Source organism: Emydura macquarii, unplaced genomic scaffold, assembly GCF_026122565.2.
Source record: "Emydura macquarii macquarii isolate MOO-44397 ecotype Brisbane River unplaced genomic scaffold, CSIRO-AGI_Emac_v2 contig_2422, whole genome shotgun sequence".
NCBI lineage: Eukaryota > Metazoa > Chordata > Testudines > Chelidae > Emydura > Emydura macquarii.
The window spans coordinates 6519225-6538110 of NW_027132559.1; the positions used below are offsets into that span (position 1 = coordinate 6519225).

At 42.7% G+C, this 18886-nt stretch overlaps 1 protein-coding gene across 2 annotated transcripts in view; it reads left to right on the top strand.

Moving 5' to 3' along the window:
- The window catches only part of GADL1 (glutamate decarboxylase like 1), a 116949-nt gene extending 105723 nt beyond the window's left edge, over window positions 1-11226 (top strand). The window contains exon 15 of one of the 2 annotated variants that reach the window (XM_067561847.1): window positions 10108-11226. In XM_067561847.1, the coding sequence (XP_067417948.1) occupies window positions 10108-10281 (174 nt within the window). In that variant the 3' untranslated portion in view covers window positions 10282-11226. Of the gene's footprint in view, window positions 1-3115; window positions 3792-10107 lie in introns of those variants that run through there. The other variant, XM_067561848.1, reaches the window with a different exon arrangement.
- Window positions 11227-18886: the final 7660 nt, after the last annotated feature.

Below are 18886 nucleotides of genomic sequence, written 5' to 3' on the forward strand. Positions count from 1 at the left end.
ATATGGTTATAACCTCTAGGAATTATTCTAAAACCTATAGAAATCACTAGAGAATTGTATCTTTTCTGCAGAATATTTAAGCTATCCTACGAAGTTTAATAGAGAATTATGTGGGATTTTCAAAAGTGCTTAGTGTTGGTTTAACTCTGTTCCCATAACTCAGAGGTGAAACTACCATTGCTTCAATGGCAGCATAGTTAGGCCAATTCTGTTTAACTGTGGAAATTCTTGCCCTAAGTCACTGATATATAGATTGGTTTAACAACTCTACAGAAAGATTATTGTTCTGTCTTAAATTGTACAGACCTTTTCGATAAAGGAAGGGAAATTTAGCAGGCTATCAAAGGCAACTTCTCTAAACTAGGTCATAACTGCTTTAAGAGATCATCAGATTGTTCAGGCAATCCTGCACACACACTTTTTTTTTTTTTTTTTTAAATTAATATAGGTAGGGCTTTTTTTTTTTTTTTTTTATTTAATTTAAAAGCTGGCTACTAAGATAGGTTACTCAGCCAGAATAATGCATGGTGTTTTTATTAAGGCTTGCTTTTATCATGGTATTCAGTAAAAATACAACTTCAGTGCACAAAGTCACAAAAGCAAGAGTTTGAAACTATTTTACCTTTTTTCCCTTTGGTATCCAACTTTGGACAAGTAAATCATAAAGACCCTGATCTAGCAAAGCACTTCAACATGTGCATCTCCCTCCCCCTTCCTCCGATTGCTAGATCAGGGCCCAAAGCCATACAGAATTTGTTGTAGTGAAGTTTAGAAAATTGCTGCATTGGTGATTTAAGCGCCAAAAATGTTGGTAGTAGAGCTAAGACTTTTGCATGGTATTGGCAAATTTTAAGTTTAAATGCAACGCCCAACTTCCTGAAGGGTTCAAGTCTTCAGTAAACATTAAAAGGAAGGATTCCCTGTGTTGTAAGCTGGCCCTGTGGCACTGTGCCAATGGGAAAAAGCTAGACAACATTCAATCCAGTATTTTCTGCCTAGCTGAATGTGGACTGAAAACACTGGGTGGGGCTATTGGGGAAGGGTGAGAGGACACCTCTACATCTGACATGTTCAGATGCAACAGCAAAATCTGAGAACAAGTTATACCAACCTGCAGGTGGAAAATCATCAAGAATGTGATCCCAAAGTTTTTCCTGCTTGAGCTCTCACCTGCTCCTACCTCATAAGGCCACCACAGATTGCTCCATCCTGGGTGTTGCCATTTGAACTATATAGATCCTTACCATCGCCACATCTCTTCCCACCACCATCACCAGCGCAAGGTCTGACATGGCTCTTGAATTCCTGAGACTCAGCACCCCATCTTTGCTCATACTCCTGATGTGCCATTCCACAGTACTATTGGTCCACTCCATCACGTGTAAAAATCTGTTTCCAGCTCCCTTGTCACTTGGCAGAAATCTGGCTCTTTTCATATCCTCTGAGAGTCCCACCCATTTTCCCACTCCCTCCTCCATTGTATGCCTATAAACCTGACCTCCTCCTATTAGATCATCTTTCCATCCCAGCCACCCGCCATCACCCAGCCTAATGTGGCTCCTTTTCCAGTTTCAGTACCCTACCCACTGGGCCGTGGAATATGAAAGGAACCATGCTGATGACCGCAAGGGCTCTTCGGCTCCTTGTAAAGCTTCCATTTTAGCAACACTTCTGCATGAGCAAAAGTTGGGAGACGGCAGAATACTTTACAAATTGTGTCTTGTGACCAACGCTAATTTCTGTCCCAAGGTCCTGGCCAGAGGAGCACTTAGCCCTTGGAGTTTGCAAATATAATACAGAAGTCACAGAAAATTTCAGGCGAGATTGCTCCCTCTTATCCTCCAAACTCCTCCATCTCTCCAAAAGAAGATGATTTGCTACATACATTTTTAAAAGAACATTACGTATAAATTTTAGCTCTGTGAATACGGCAGATACCAAAGCAGGTTTCAGAATTCCTTTGGACCCTTGACCCTAGGAGATGTGTAGGAAAAGGGGATTCTTGCAGTTCTGTCTCCAGACTGAAGTGCTGCACAGTGAACTTTAACTTTGCATTTTAAAAATATTTATTAATATTTATTTGTTTATATGGAGTACTAGAAAAATGAAAGTGTAAAGCTTTTGTTTGCTTAATTAAAATATTCATATAGCGATGCTCCATAAAACTAAAATGGTTACTACTCCTACTTTACTAAAGCATTAAAGACTTTATATGATCAGTTATAATGTATTTAATGACAAACACATTACTGCATTTAATAAAATTGTTTGAGAGCAATAACAATTATTCGGAAACCCATCTGGTGGCCAGTCTCTCTGCCTTTACTAGAAGAAATGAGCAAGATGCCCTACAGCCAGTCCTGCAAACCCTTCTGTGAGTAGCCTTAACTCACATGAGTAAAGTAAAAATGAGCAGTTTTGGCCAGGCCCTTACACAGGCTGTATAGGATGTAAGGTGGGAAGTTCCTTTCTCCCTCTCCCCTTGCCGGCAGCTCAGCTGTCTAAGGGCTACTCACAATCTAGCCACAAAAGATTAACACTATTGACTAGAATTTTGAGAAGGGCTTGTGCATCTTTTGCCTTACTCAGTTTGTGAAAGGCGGCAGGTGTAAGTCCTTATTTCAGCAATTCTTCTTACCTGCCCCATCTACCCACTCAGACTGAAAAAAATCTACAAACCGTGAAATCTCATACATCTGTGGGGTTGTTTTGTTGTTTCCAGCCATTGATCGTGCATCATTTTAAAGCATAGAGACTTGTGACATTTCTCATGCAAGTAGTGAAGAAAAATGGGAGCTGCCGCCAAATAGCTGAATATAGACAGGAGTTTAGGGAATGGTGAAGCCTTAGCACGGTCTCGATCCTGCAATGAGATGCAGGCAGGCAGACCCTTGTGCCTTCTCTGAGCCCTTTTGGCTTCAGTGGAATTCCGTGCATGTCAGGATCAGGGCTTGAAACATGAGTTGGAGGAAGGTAAAATAATTACAGGTGAGGGATAAACACAGGGGCAATTACTGGTTTTGGTTTTTGAGACTGCATAGTGTTGTCTCTGTGAAATAGGGTAATCAGATCAGATAGTCTTGCCTATGTAACCGTCCACTTTTTTCCCCTACAGAGAAACTGCCAGAAACCTCCATGAAGGTCATTATTCTTCTTTACAAGGTAGAAAGGATACAAAGAATCTGGCTTTGTTTTAATGTTCATTTTGCCTTTAGATCCAGTATAAAAAGATGAAAAAAGGCTCATTACTATTCTCTAATCCTTACTGCAGTTCAAATACAGTGTGTGCTACACATGTACCTTATGCCTAAAGCTGGCTCATGCAAATAGAATAAGAGTTCTTAACCGTGGGGAACCATTCCAAATTTCTGAAGAGACACTTATTTTTCTACAGGACAATTTTGTTGGAGTTTTGAACTTATGTCACCAAATAATGGAAGTTGCTTACTGTAATGTACACACACATTGCATTGTGATTTCCTTTTCCCAATGGAGAAGGAAAATAGAAGTTCATCCCTGTGGATGCAAAAGAAAAAGGAAAAAAAAATGTTGATATCTTTCTTTCAAGATGAAAAGCTGTTGTTTCATTCCTGCATGAAAGGATCTTCCTTTGCCAGTATTGAAAAATAGGGAAACCTAATCACTAAATGCTAGCTTAACACAATACTCTACTGCAGAACCTCCTGTATGCTATAAAAGCTTTTAAAATGATTATTTACAAAAGCATAACACAGAACTGTCTTGCTACTGTTTAAACAAATCAGAATGTTTTTGTCCCTGAGCTATACACTAGTGGCATTGCTAACCTCTGAGGTTTCACTCAGTGCCTAGACTTTCCACATGGCTTGTTAATGAAAGGATGATAAAGCAGTACATGCAGAGGACCAGGAATGGGTCAGAAAACAATAAGGGATCCACAGAAATTACCTCACAATGGAGAAAAGTGCACATTAATCTATGACAAAAGTAGATGTGGGAGTGTGCTCCTGGGAAACTGTGTTATTCACCAATGTGCATTTTAACAGTAGTGAAAACCATGCACACATCTGGAAGTGCTGAGTCAGTTGCACTGTCCCTCCTGTCTCATCCTTTTTAGAAAGGAGTACCATAAATGTAAAGCATGTATCTGAAAATGTGAACTGAAATGAATCTCTTCACAGTAAATGATAGATCTCACTTTTGTAAGGGGATTGTTTGGGGTCCCTGCAGAAATATTGCAGCTTAGGCCATGTCTATACTGACAGTGGCAAATTTGCTGTCGCCAGATCTATCTTTCTGGATCGATTGAGTGGTCAGTGTAGACCCGCTCAATCAATCAGGACGTCGACTGAGTAAATCCACCCCATCAAGTAGCGTAATGTTGCATCCCCATCGGCTCAGCGCAGTGTAGACAGTGCGCAGAAGAGAAGCACAGCAGTCGACGTGAATTACGCAAGCTACTCTGCGTAGTTTGCCTAACTCCCGTTGACTGCCGCCGAATCGCCAGGTGAGTGTGGACCAGGGCTCAATCAAGGATAAGTAAAATACAACATTGGGTAAGGCCGCACAAAATAATAAGGTGGTGCATTAGACAGCTATGATCATTGCATAAATGAATGGCTAAAACGATTGAAGCAAGCAAAAGCTTAGCCAACCTGCCATACCCTATTGGTCAAGAAATTTGTATAATTAATTAATGTTCCTTGTCACAGAAAGCAACGAATGGGAGGAGGACATACAAATTACTTTATGCAAGGTGTAGCACCACAGCCCCCAGATCAAAGTGCACAGAGAACGTTCGGGGCAGAGCAAAAATACAGAAGCATCTGTTTCTTGCTTTGATTCTTTAGTAGCTCTGAAGAATGTGGAAGTGGTTTACTGTTACTTTGACAAATGTATTTATTTCTCTGTTTGTTGTATGGTATGACACGAGGGAAACGCTGGCACAGTCATGTTCTGTAATAAATTTATTAGTGGGTTAGGGCTGTGGGCCCAGAACAAATTCTAGACAAAAGAAAAACATGTTTGGGTTTTTACAGAGTGACTTGGCGACAGGAACAAAGCTGTGATTGGGAGTGCAAACATTTGGTATTTAGATTGTCCCAGTTGGGGTGACAGCTGACAAATGGCCTGGGTTTGTTTTTAATTATCACCAAAAAGAAAAAGCTTTCACTTAAAGTCTGCAACCAATTTTGCAGCACAAAGACAAGAAGTTATTAAACAATGGAGAATATGCTTTCTTAGTTTTTAAAATATATTGAAAGAGCCATTGCTTCCAAATATTTATAGTGTGTAGTTAGTGCAGTGATTATAAACAAATATAAAAAAAACCCAAACAATTTTATCATATACAGTGGTCAATGTATCAACAGTTGTCAACAGTTAATACTGATTGGTATCTTTGATTCCATAGGTATCTTCTATATTTAGAATAGGGAAAAAATACTGGCAGATGCGATGTGGCAATTGTTTACAAGACCTGTTGGTAAATATTCTTGTTTATGTTATAGTAGCATCCAGAGAAACCATGTGAGATTGGAGCCCCACTGTACTAGGTGCTGTATGAACACATAGTAAGAAATAGTCCCTGCCCAGAACTCTTATAGACAAAACGGTCCAATGATGAGGGTGGGAGAAGGGGAAATATAGTTGTCCCCATGATGACGAACTGAGGCACAGGGAGAGAGAGGGTATGTCTACACAGCAAAAATATATATACCCTATAGTAGTGAGTTTCAGATCCCAGGTTATAACAGACTTGGGCTTCCACTAAAAAACAGCCTTGCAGACAGGCTCAGAAACCTGGAGAGGGTCTGAAAGCCCAGCTCCAGCACAAGCATCTCCAGGGCTGTCGTTGGCCCCGTAACACAAGCTCCACATGCCTGATTCAGTTGACCCAGGCTCTGAGACCCGCTGCCATGTTTGTCTGTCCCAGAGTGATACAAAGAGTCTGTGGCAGAACAGGGAATCAAACCTAGTTGTCCTAAGTCTCAGTCCAGTAATTTAACACAAGATCATCCTTCCTGTCTTGGGCCTTGTTTCAAGTTGGGTGTGGTCATAAGTGCTTCAAGTTAAGCGGGTGCTTAAAGGCTTTCCTGAATTGGGGCCTTATTAATTTTCTGAAGATGACTGCTGCATGTCAGTTACGTAGTTGAGTTAGTAACTCATTCTGTTATAAATATCTGTGAATTTGATCCAGTCAAGTCTAGCAGCAGGCAGTATTTCATAACCAAAAGGTCCAAATACATAAGGCAAAATCATGAATTTACTCTGAATGAAAATATGCCTCCTTTGTAGCCAAAACAGATTTTTGTGGTCAAATGAAGCTGTTCCATGTGTAAACTTGTCTTGTGTATTGCAAAATAACTAAGGCAAGAATGGAAAATGGTTCACATTTTTGTGAAACCATGAAAATACGATCTTTCTCCAATTTTATCAGCAGGGAGAGGTTTTTTTCTTCCTGCTACGTGTCTATTGCCAAATTCTACTGCAGTGTTCCAAACTTTGGAAAGATTCATCGGGATTGTATCTGAGCAGTTGAAATCCTTCACAGTTGATCTGACAGTGTCCTGCTACTTTCCAAAAAGTGTCTCTTTTGTGGATCCATAGAAAGTATATGGATTTCACTACAGGTAGTTTTTCTAGTGAAAGCTAAAATCTTTTTGGAAGCTACCATTTTAAGTCGTGTATCCAGAGAAAATTTAGATAGCCAGATCCTGCTCCCATTGAAATCAGTGGGGGCACAATCAGGTCCAGTACATGTAGATTACTGCTGACATAAATAAGAATAGCTTTGGTATATAGCAGCAGCAGCTGATTTACATGGCTATGTTGTAGCTATGGTGGCACATAGAATTGCCTTCTATCTTGAACAGTCCCTTGCAAGTCATCTTCCTTTGGCAAGGGTCAGCATGAGCACATTTAGGCTTCTTTAATCCCTCAAAATTGCATCTTTCAACTTCATTCTGCTCCCTTTTTTAACCATAGTGGAAAGGATCCCTGGCAGAATTGTTACAACAACCGTGTCATGTTCTGCAAATAGAACATCCAGAACACGTAATGGCAGAGCAGCAGCTGTGCTTTGTACATAAAGGTGTTTGGCTTCATAGCGTACTGTGATGGGACATGCCCTCATCCCAATGATAGTAAGCCTAACAAGCATCCCAAGGACCCAAGCCCTCGGCAATGATTAGCCTTCCCTTCCCTTCCCTCCACCACCTTTGTTTAGGGCAGACACATTGCAACCCTAATAGGGGCTCTGGACGTCTGTTCTCCATCAGTGCCCTGATGGACCTGAGGAGCAGCACCGGGGACTGGCGATAGTTAGGCTCAGAAAGGACCCTGGGAGTGAGACCAACTCCTGCAGGGAACAGTGAGCGTGCCGAGGAGTGGCAGTTCTGGAAAGGACCCAGGGGCAAGAGACATTAAGGAAATGATGGCCGAGCCCAAGCTAAGAGCCGGTAGGGAAGGTGACACTTCAAAATACATTGTGGGGACAGTCCTTCAGTGGTGTATGAGCTTGCCGTAAACTGGGAATTGTCTGGTTTATCTGAAAGATTAAAAAAATATTATTCATCCAAAGATCTTAACATTAACTCTAGTACTGGAGGACACTGTGGCTTTGTGAAACTCTTAAGATTAATGTTTATTACACTTCCTGTGAGATTCCTGGTCAACTTTGCAGACAGAAAAAGTGTGTCAGGAGTTTTCTGGTGCTTTATGCTTTGATTTAGGCTGAAATTCTACCAGAACAGTTTTTCATAAGCTATTTGAACATTTTTCTTCCCATGTATTCATCAGTTTATAAATGGACTCCATTGTCTTAGCTCTGGGGTGCCTGACATTAATTAAAATATAAATAAATATGAAAGTCACAAAATACACTCTCTCAAAAACTCCCATTGTCTTGAATGGGAGCTATGGAAGCTCAGCACATAACAGGATTGGGCCCATATCACTCATATAAGACCATGGCAATTCAGGGGTGCCTTTGGTTCTGAATTAGCAGAAATAGAGTGCATTCAGAGATGGGTGACAAGTGATTTGAGGCAGGAAAAGACATTGGAGAGAGAATTGATTTGAAAATATTGCAGTGTTGTCTAGAGAGGAGTCCCATAAAAGGGATTGTGGTAGAAGTATACAGAGTAAGGAATGATGTAGAGAAACTAATTAGGCATGTCTTTTTACCATATAAAAACCAAGGAACAGTCAGTAAAATTGAAAGGGAATATGTCTAAAGATAATGAAAGGACATTCTTTTTTATGCTACACACAGTGGTTAACATTTTGTCCAAGAGTTTATTAGGATTAAAAACAGTTAGGCATATTAACGAGAACATCCACAGTTATTTTAGAAAGTGTATCCTTTACCATGGGATATAAATCCTCATATGTCATAGCATAAGCTAGGGGTTAGAAAGAAACTTCCATTATAGGTAGGTGAAGTTATAATAGGATGTAGAAAAAGTACAAACAATTAACAAAAATTTTAAAAAACTCTAAAAATATTAATCGGGCCAAGTCTTTTACTCATGTTCATTAAGAGCTTGGTCCTGCCAGGAGATGAGTGCTCTGGTCTCAATCCAGCACAGAACTTAAGCGCATGCTTAACTTTAGGCACATGGATAGCTCATTGGACTCAGTGGCACTCCTCACATGCCTGAAGTTAAGTACGTGGTTAAATGCTTTGTTGTTTCAGAAACAGAGTGCTCAGCACCTTGCAGGATTTGGTCATAAGGGCCTTCTTCAGTGAGTCTTGTTCATGTTTACTTTGCAATGGGATGAATTGCAGGGTAACATGCTACTTACATGAAAAAAGTATGGCAGGGCTAGTCACCAAGTAAACAATAAAGGCTAGGAGGTGAAATCCTGGCCCCATATAAGTCAGTAGAAGTTTTGCCATTGATTTCAGTGGAGCCAGGATTTCATCCTGCATGCTGCACTTAGCTGCTTTTTATTCCGCTGCGCAGGGGATGCAGGCCGAGTGCAGTCTCTGCTTTCCAGAGATGAATCCTCCCAGCGAGTGGTTAGGGCGAGGGCAGAATCTTAGTTCAGTTTCATTACTCGTGGGCTAGGCACATGTGGGAGATCAACTGTGACCTTTTGAAGGCTGCAGTAACTTATTTCCCCTTGTGCCCCATGCCCTTCCTGCACACAGCAGGTGGGGGCTACTCCTAGAGCGGTGTAATTCATCCTTGCTCAGGAATAAAGGCACAGTCTAGCCCTAGAAACTGAAACTCAGAGCAGGTGCTGAGAGATTAATATCCAGTTTAGAGGAGTAACAAGACTGGGCATAAAGGCCCCAGGAAACCGTGTGTTTTGAGACTGAGTTATTGCTATGATATAAGATGAAACAGGCATGGGCTGAAACTGAAAGGTTGTGGGCCAGATTCTGCTTATCATTCGCACTCATTTAAATCCAGAGTGATTCCACTGACATCAAGGCCTGGTGGTAGCTGAGGTCAGGATTTGGCCCATGGGGATTTGATTTATTTTTTTTAAGTGATGCAGATCCAAGCTGTGTGTATGGGGGACATTTCTCGAGTGGTTGTTCTGCACATTAGCTAATGTGTAGGTGGCTTGAGTTATCTCTCAACATTTCTTTCAGTTTATAATAAAATACAATTACAAATAAACAGCCAGAGAGGGATAGGTTTTTGGCTTGATTTTGATGTATTGCTCATTGCAACATTTCATACTTCTGATTGATAATGCAGCTCATAAGTAAGGCATTTGGTTTTGGTGATCATCATTCAATTATTTAGGTCACACACCAGAAGTTTAAAGATTAATTAGTCAGTGTTTGTACAGACCTTTGAAGATGTCAATTGTTTTATAAATAGATCTCTGCATAGGTCCAATCTCTCTTATCCATGCAAAGAATTTTTATGTGAGTTGTACCATTGAAATCAGTGGCCAATTCATGTGAGTAACGGATGGCAAGATTTTATCCTAACTTAATGGTTCTCAATCTGTTCCTAACTGGACAACATTTTCCATACTGGGGACCCTCCTTCCCATTTAGCAAGGCAAGGTGATCATGACTTCCAGCCTGAGAATCCCTGTCCCTGGTGCTAAATCTGATAGAAGATTACAATTTTAAGCGCCTGTTTTCTTTCCCCACTGTAGGTTGCTCCTGTAATTAAAGAGAGGATGATGAAGAAAGGCAGCATGATGTTAGGGTACCAACCCCACCGTGGCAAAGTCAACTTCTTTCGTCAGGTAGTGATCAGTCCCCAGGTGAGCCGTGAGGACATGGACTTCCTGCTGAACGAGATTGACTTGCTTGGCAGAGACTTGTAGCTGTGGTTCAACAGCACCAGGCGCTGCTTATATGCATGATGTTTACAGATCAGGAATGTTTGTAGCAGACTGGTACTGTATTTTGTAATAGGTAGTTTAAAGCTCAACAAACAGTGATATTAAGGATTTCGCAGATAGAGTATCTCTGGACTTGAGTGTCTGTACTTACAGTGGTCATAGCTGTGCCACTGCTTACAATAGCTGCATAAGTCGCACCCTCATGACCATTCTGAGATGCTTCTGAGAATGACCTCTGTATGCTAATGGGGCAGGTATTTGGTAGGTACTGGCGGACAGAGTGGGCCAGATTGGCCGCTGACATAAGTGGGCATGACTTCATTAACTTCAGTGGGGTCATGCCTGCTTATGCCAGCTGTGAATTTAGCTCAGTGAGTATTAAAATGAAAGCACATCTCTAATACAGTAATGTTTAGCTTGGCATGCATTTAAGGATAAGTGCCCAGTTGGTGACTGGATAAAGGCCCAGTGTTAAGGGTTCTGTGGCTCTCTTAATGAAAGCTCCAAAACTAGGGAATTGCCCAGCACAGAATGGGTCCAATCAGCATTTGTCCACCCAAAAACATACCAGGATTTTAGCAGAGCTGAGAATGTTGGAATGCATATATCATCGTTTAACTTTTTTGTCAACAGGAGATATCTATAGTTTTTGAACTACTGTTCATATTTCCTGTTTTTAAAGTGCAAACGTTTCCTTAGTAGCTTCAGATGTACGTTAAAATTTTAACCAAAAAATTATAAATAATATATTTATCTTAAAGGGGTGTGTTTTTTATGCAGGATGGCTATTTATTAAGAGTTGATGTAACAAAGCATTATATTTATCATGGTCCCATATGATTTCTCTACAATTTTAAAAACCACTATATCTCATGTGTTCAATGTTTAATTCTTTCTTGGCATTAAACTTAAGCTGCTGTATAAGTTACAATTTGTCTGTGATTTTAGCATATGAATATTGTTAAAAAATAATTGGTGAAATACCGAAAGTAAATTCTAACTTTTAGAGTTATTCAAAATTACAGTATATTTTGACATAATTTTGTGAGTGAGCTAGTTTAATTTTTTCTATTTATAAAATGATTTTTTCAATCATAAAAATAGATAGAAATCATAAATGTATCTTTATGTGGGAGTTGTAGCAGTAAACTTAAGGAAATGGACACATTTTTTCACCCTCTAACTTGTGACACTAACTTACTTTGATGTTTTATTCTTTGTTCCATAATCTGTCTTTGAGGAAGCACTGACCAATATGAACTTTTTTTTGTAATGTATCTGTATTGCTGAAAGCTGTCTTTAAATGCAGTGCTTGATGTTTTCATTTTATATATTGTGGTAGTAGCCAATATTGTACAACATTCCCAATTTCAATTGCCAAGACACTAGTGTGCAAAGTTTAAGTAAATCAGTGTAAGTCACACAGGATAATCAGAGCAGTCAATGGGAACAAGAGCTTTATAGATCTCTGTAGAGTATATTGGGAATAGATATTATTTCTTGATAAAAATCATTGGCACAACATGACGCTTTGTTTCTGCCCTGTAACAATTACTGGTTCACATAATCAAATGCTACCTATGACTTCTGGGTATACCAGCCATCATGAAAACATAACTTAATAACGTGATCCAGCAAAGGACTCAAATACCTGCTTAAAGTTAAGCACTTGGCTGTTCAGGGCCCCATTGCTCAGATAGACAACCAGCCATTCTTGACTGATGTGCAAAGAATGTAAAGAGCACTGAGTTATCAGAATTGCTTTGCTGTTGCTTCTTGAGATAAATACTTTAACCATTCTCTTTTTTGACTTAGAAAGAAAAGTGTTGGATTTTCTGATTGTAGCCCATATTCTCAGCTTTTATATACCAGCGTAGCTCCATTGACTTGAATAAAGCTGTCCCAGTTTACACCAGCTGAGGATTGGGTCCTCTGTATTTTCTGTTAGTGAAAAGTGTCACCATGCTATTATGTTCATTTTAACAAATTACTGCTTTCTTGTATTTCCAGTGATTGTGACAATGACAGTACACTTATGATTGTCAGTCTGAAATACCATATTTCTAATTCTGTCATAGTAGTAGCTGTATTTTTAAGCAAAAGCCAAATAGAACTTTTTTGAATATTTACACACATTATTTCTTGGATTTACACTTGCACCGTATTTGCTTTCTTGATTTACAGTATGGTGGAATTAACTTATTTGAGCTCTGTATTTTATCTGTTGCTGTCGGCTCCCTATAACACCTAAGGTATGTAATAGGATGATCCTGCTTCATGTGGGAGTTCTAGCAGTAAACTTAAGGAAATGGACACAGATGTAACTGCATTTTCTTATAGTAGCTTATTTAGATCTAATAAATGCAAAATGTCTATTTTGTAGTCAATGATTTGAATAAAAAGTAAAGTAAATGACCGTCTTATAAAGGCAGACTGCATTTATCATTGGTAAATCTAAAACCCGGGAATATATATGTTGCCTTTAAAGAAGGGTAATGGGCGAGTGCCCTAGGTGGAAGAAGCAGCATGGGTTTGAGAACGTCGTGTGCTCTACCCCTGCTGCAGGGTTTGGGTTATTAATATGCTTTGTCAGAAGAATACTGCTCATGATATTTTTGATAAACATCTGGCTGGCATAAGGAAGGGTTACGGTTACTCTTCTCAATTAAATTGTCAAATGCAGATGTTAAATTGTCTTTGCAGCATATAGTAGTTCTTCGAGTGCTTGCTCATATCCATTCCAAGTAGGTGTGCGTATGCCGCATGCGCAGTCATCGGAAGACTTTTCCGGTACCCTCTAGAGTGGCTCCTCCATGGTGCTGTATATATGGGCCTGCTGACACGCTGCTTCCTCAGTTCCTTCTTGCCGTGACGTAATGGTCGTTGGAGCTTCTTGCCTTCTTTTGCGTCTGCAAGCATTCTTCTAGAGGTAAAGAGTTATTGAACCTGTAAATAGTAGATTACAGTGAGTTACTTAGTACTTTGCTTACATTAGTAGTTAGATAAGTTTCTTTGGGGAGGGAGGGGGAGGCCCATTATGCCCCAGGATTGCGGCATGCCTCAGTCCCAAGGATTCAAACCATGCGGGACCTGCCATAAACCTATGCCAAAGGGCGATCCCCATGAATCCTGTCTGAAGTGCCTAGGGGGAAGCCCAACAGGCTGACCGGTGCAAGATCTGTAGGGGTTTCCATCCAAGGACCAAAAAGGACAGGAGAGTCTGATGCACCTCCTCATGGAGACAGCTCTCCGCCCCCAACCAGGCCACTCGGACTCAGCACCCAGTACCTCGGTGCAGAGCGCGCCAGCCTCTCTTAGAGAAACTTTGGCACAGAAGGACTCTGCACTGAAGGACCCCTGGCACCAAAAAACCCGGCACCGATCCCATTCTCCAGTGCCTCATAAAAGGCGGAAGAAAACCAAGAGAGGACTCTCACCTACACTAAAGGCTGTGGGAAGAGATGATAACCAGGTGCATCCCATGACTGAACACCTGGCACCTTCCCCACCAGGGCCAGCACTGTCAACTTTGTTCCCGCAGAGGGTGCTGTTGAGTCCAGTGCCATTGGACTCGCCCGTAAGGAAGAGTCATGTGGGAGAGCTGTGCTGTCCTTCCTCTTGGACATATTCAAGGTGGCCTATCAGTCCCCCACCAGGAAGGAGGAGCAGGAAGAAAGACCTACGACTCCACAGTGAAGTGTGGTGCCGTCTAGGGGAAAGTTTGCCATGATGTGACACCAGTCGCCCTCTCCCCAGCATTGCTCCCCGGCTCAATCCTGCTCTGCACCACCGTGGTCTCTACACTCAGAGTCTCAATCATCTGGCTCAGAGGCAGAATCTTACATCTCCAGGCACAGTCAGCACCAGTTGCAGGGACGCCACTACAGGCAGGAGAAGGGGTAGACCTCCTTCATGGGACCTTCGCCAGCACAGGCCCTTTTGGACTCTGTGGTCATACCACCAGGCCCAGGAGTCCTCTTCTAGGTGTTCCTATTCAGTCAACTCACAAGCATGGGCTCCCCTGCTATCTCGCGGCACTGAAGCGGATGAAGACATCGGCGCCGAGGTGAGCACACAGTATTGTGTGAAGACCAGCACTGCAGTGGACCCTAACACTGAACTTGACAACCCAGCGCAAAGGGAATTCCGCGACCCAGTTAGACAGGAGGATCCAGTTCCACCCAGGGTGTTGTCGTTGTCATCGTCCTCCCCTGACGAGGCAGTGGTGGGGACTTCGACAGCGCCACCACCAGTGGATAGCAGGGATCACCAGGAGCTGCTACAGAGGGTGGCCAAGAACCCAGGACTCCATGCAGAGGAAGTGCGGGAGTCAGAGGACCCCTTGGTGGATATTGTGGCACCAGAAGGCCCTTATAAGGTAGCATTGCCCCTCATAAAAACAATCCACCACCTAAGACATTGTGACAGACACCAGCCTCTATTCCCCCTACAGCTAAGGGGCTAGAATGAAAGTACTTCATGGGACACGAATATTTCTTTACCCACCCACAGCCAGGGTTGCTGGTGGTAGCAGTGGCAAATGACAAGGAGAGACAAGGGCAACAAGGACCAATGCTCAAGTTCAGGGACTTGGAGAACCTGGATCTCTTCGGTAGGAAGGTGCACTCCACTGCGGGGGTGGAGGGGCTCCAGCTTCATTTCATATCGCTAACTAGGAAGCGATATTGAGCTGCTTATAATTTCAACTCGGGGGGACTATGACGAAATTCAGGGAGTTGCTTCCAGCTGACTCCAGACAGGAATTTGCTGCAGGCATTGAGGAGGACAAGGCTGTGGCAAGAACCTCACTGCAGGCTGCCCTGGACATGGCAGACTCAGCCACATGGACGATGTCATTGGCAATGGCCATGAGAAGAAGCTGCCGACATCCTCTCCTTGGATCTAGGGATTGGTATGCCACCCTTGATTTGAAGGACACTTATTGTCATATTTCGATAGTCCTGTCTCACAGGAGGTTCCTCAGATTCATGGTAAGCCACACTCATTATCAGTTTACAGTCCTTCCCTTCAGACTGTCAGCGGCCACTCAAATTTTTACCAAGTGTATGGTGGTTGTTGCTGCTTTACAAAGGAGATGACAGGTATAGGTGTTCCTGTATCTAGATGACTGGCTTGTCAGGGGCCGCTTCATGGACCAAGTAAAGGTACATATCAACCTGATATGGTCAATCTTCAGCAAACTGGGGTTTTGGCTAAATGTGCCCAAGTCAACCTTATCTCCTACCCAGAGAATAGAGTTGATAGGAGTAGTCCTTGATTGGTTTAGGCCAGGGCATTTCTGCCAGAGTCTTGCTTCTGGACTGTGTGCTCCATCATAAAGGACTTAAGTCGTTTCCCCACCACAATGGTGTGAAATTGCTTGAAATTCCTATGTCACGTAGCCTCCTGTACGTATGTGGTTCAGCACGTGGGCTGCGGCTCAGACCTCTCCAGGCTTGGCTGGCATCGGCTTATTGACTGAATAGAGACAAATTGGACAAGGTGGTTTCACTTCTCCCTCGGGTCATTGAATCTCTCCAGTGGTGGCTCAATGCTCAACTGGAATGTGAGGGAATCCCCTTTTCCAGACCCCAGCCATTGTTGTCCCTAGTCATGGACGTATGTGAGTTGAGATGGAGAGCACATCTAGGGACCCTCAGGACTGAAGGCCTTTAGTGTCCGGCAGAGCTGTTGCTCCACATCAATGTCAGGGAGCTGAGAGTGGTTTGCCTAGCATGCCAGTCCTTCCAACCTCATCTAGAGAGCAGATGCATGTCAGTCATGATGGACAATATGACAGCGATGTTTTATATAAGAGACAGGGTGGAGCATGCTCCCTGCCCCTGTGCCAAGAGGGCTGCAAACTGTGGGACTTCTGCATCACTCATTCATACACCTGGATGTATCTTACCTTCCAGGATCCCAGAATGAGCTGGCAGACCATCTCAGCAGATCCTTCCACAGCCATGAGAGGTCCATTCGCCTGGATATCCTGAACAACATCTTCCATCATGGGGCGTTCCCCAAGTAGATCTGTTCACAACTCAACTCAATAGGAACTGTCAACAATTTTGTTCCTTCCTCAACCAAAGCCTGGGCTCAATCATGGATGTGTTCCTCCTTCTGTGAAGGCACACCCTACGTTGTGTTCCCCTCTTTTCTGCTTGCTGACAGGGTCCTATTCAAGATCAGAAGAGAGAGAGCGTCTGTCATACTGATAGCCCCAGCCTGGCCCCGGCAGCATTGGTATATGACATTGTTAGAGCTGTCCATGGTTACCCCGATTGCCCTGCCATTGGTGCCAGACCTAATCATGCAGGACCACAACCACCTGCAACATCCCAACCCTGAGTCTTTCTACCTCACAGGGTGGAAGCTTCATGGTTGAACTCCATGGAGTTTGCATGCTCATGGCCAGTCAGTGAGGTCCTCCTCAGCAGCAGGAAGCCATCCACCAGGGCTACATACTTGGCCAAGTGGAAGAGGTTTTCCTTTGGGCGATGCAAAAGGGCACTCCTCCAATGCAAGCATCACTTCCCTTCATTTTGGACTATCTGCTGTACTTGAAACATCTAAGGCTGGCAGTATCATCCATAAGGGTACACCTAGTGACGATCTCTACATTCCACATGGGAGCGGACGGACGATCAGTCTATGCTAATCTAATAGTGACCTGTTTTCTCAAGGGTCTGAACAGACTCTACCCTCATGTTTGCCGTCCAATACCAGCATGGGACTTGAAACTGGTACTCACCAGATTAATGGGGCCTCCCTTTGAGCCTGTAGCAACATGTTCGCTCCTCTACCTCTCGAGGAAGATGGCATTCCTGGTCATGATTACCTCAACTAGGAGGGTGTCTGAGCTCAAGGCTTTGTCATCCGACCTTCCGTATATGGGGTTTTACAAAGACCAAAGTTTAGTTGCAACCCCACCCAACCTTCCTTCCTAAGATTGGTATCCCAGTTTCACACAAACCAGGACATCTTCCTCCCGGTGTTCTTCCCGAAGCTGCATGCCAATAACAGGGAATGATGCCTCCATTCCCTAGATGTCAGGAGGGTGCCAGCCATCTATATAGAAAGGAATAGACTTTGTTGTAAATCAAACCAACTTTTCATCGCTATAGTGAATAAGATGAAGGGTCTCCTGGTATCGCCAGAGAGGATCTCATCGTGGATCATCTCCTGTATCAGGATCTGCTACGACCTGGGTAAGGTGCCAGCACCGGCACTAACAGCATTCTCCACAAGGACGCAGGCTTCCTCAGCAGCTTTCTTGGCACAGGTCCCTACACAGGCTGCAACTTGGTCATCGATCCATGTGTTCACCTCGCATTATGCCATTACTCAGCAGACTAAAGACGATGCAGCATTCAGCAGAGCTGTGCTTCAATCAGTGATTCCATGAGCTCTGACTACTCCTCCTATAGCCATCTTGGGCATCACCTACTTGGAATCAACATGAGCAAGCACTCGAAGAAGAAAAAACAGTTACCTACCTTTCATAACTGTTGTTCTTTGAGGTGTTTTGCTCATGTGCATTCCAAGACCACCCGCCTTTCCCCTCTGTCGGAGCCTTCTGGCAAGAAGGACCTGAAGATGCAGTGGGTCGTCAGGGACTTACATACAGTGCCATGGAGGTGCCACTCTAGGGGGTGACTGCACAGACCTGACGGGGTACGGCTAGGGGAAAAGCCTTCCAACCACTGGGAACGCGGCGTGTACCCACCTAATTGGAATGGACATGAGCAACACCTCTTGAAGAACAAGTTGCAATTTTTTTATTTGTGTTAGTTTTTTTTATTTTTCCTAAATATCCCAGTTAAAAATGAATGGATCACTCAACTCCTCCTCTTCTGGTCAGGGAATTACCATCGTTCAGAGCACTGAGCCAGATTCTTCCAATGCATAGATATAACTCAAGGCAGAATTTGACCGACTGTCTTTGGTTTCTGTTCTAAAATAATTACTGGTGTCCACATGTTTTTAGATCTGTGCCTTTATGATTCATATACATGGATTTGGTATTATGGCTTTAACTGTGATAAAAGAAGTTCTTAGAGCGTACAATGACCTAAATTCTGCCTTCACCGATGTGTATGCATATTGCAGTAACTTGGAGCATAATTATTTCTTGGGCATTTTATTTCTGTCTCCATCTGCAATTTCACACACACAATTCAATCATAATGCATGTAGAAGAAACCATCTTGGACTATAGAGATCCTGCTAACATGAATTCCTCTATAGAATTAGTGTAGTGTCTGATCCTGCAAGATTTGTATGCATGAAATTCCTATTGATTTAGCGAAACCCTGTGTTTGGAGGATCCTTGCTGGATTGGGCGCTCAACGTCATAGTCCAAATTTTGTATTTTTAAGCTTCTTTGATTTGACAGCACTATAGTACATGTCTGGATACAATATTACAAGTGATATTGGTAAGGATGCATATCCCCCATAAATCAAAGAAGATTAATTTAGTCTAACCCTAAATAATCCAAGATTATCATACCTTTTCTCATACTTGGTAGCCCCACAGTCCACCCTTACTTCAGAGGGACTGCTCATGGTGTAGTGTATAGTCA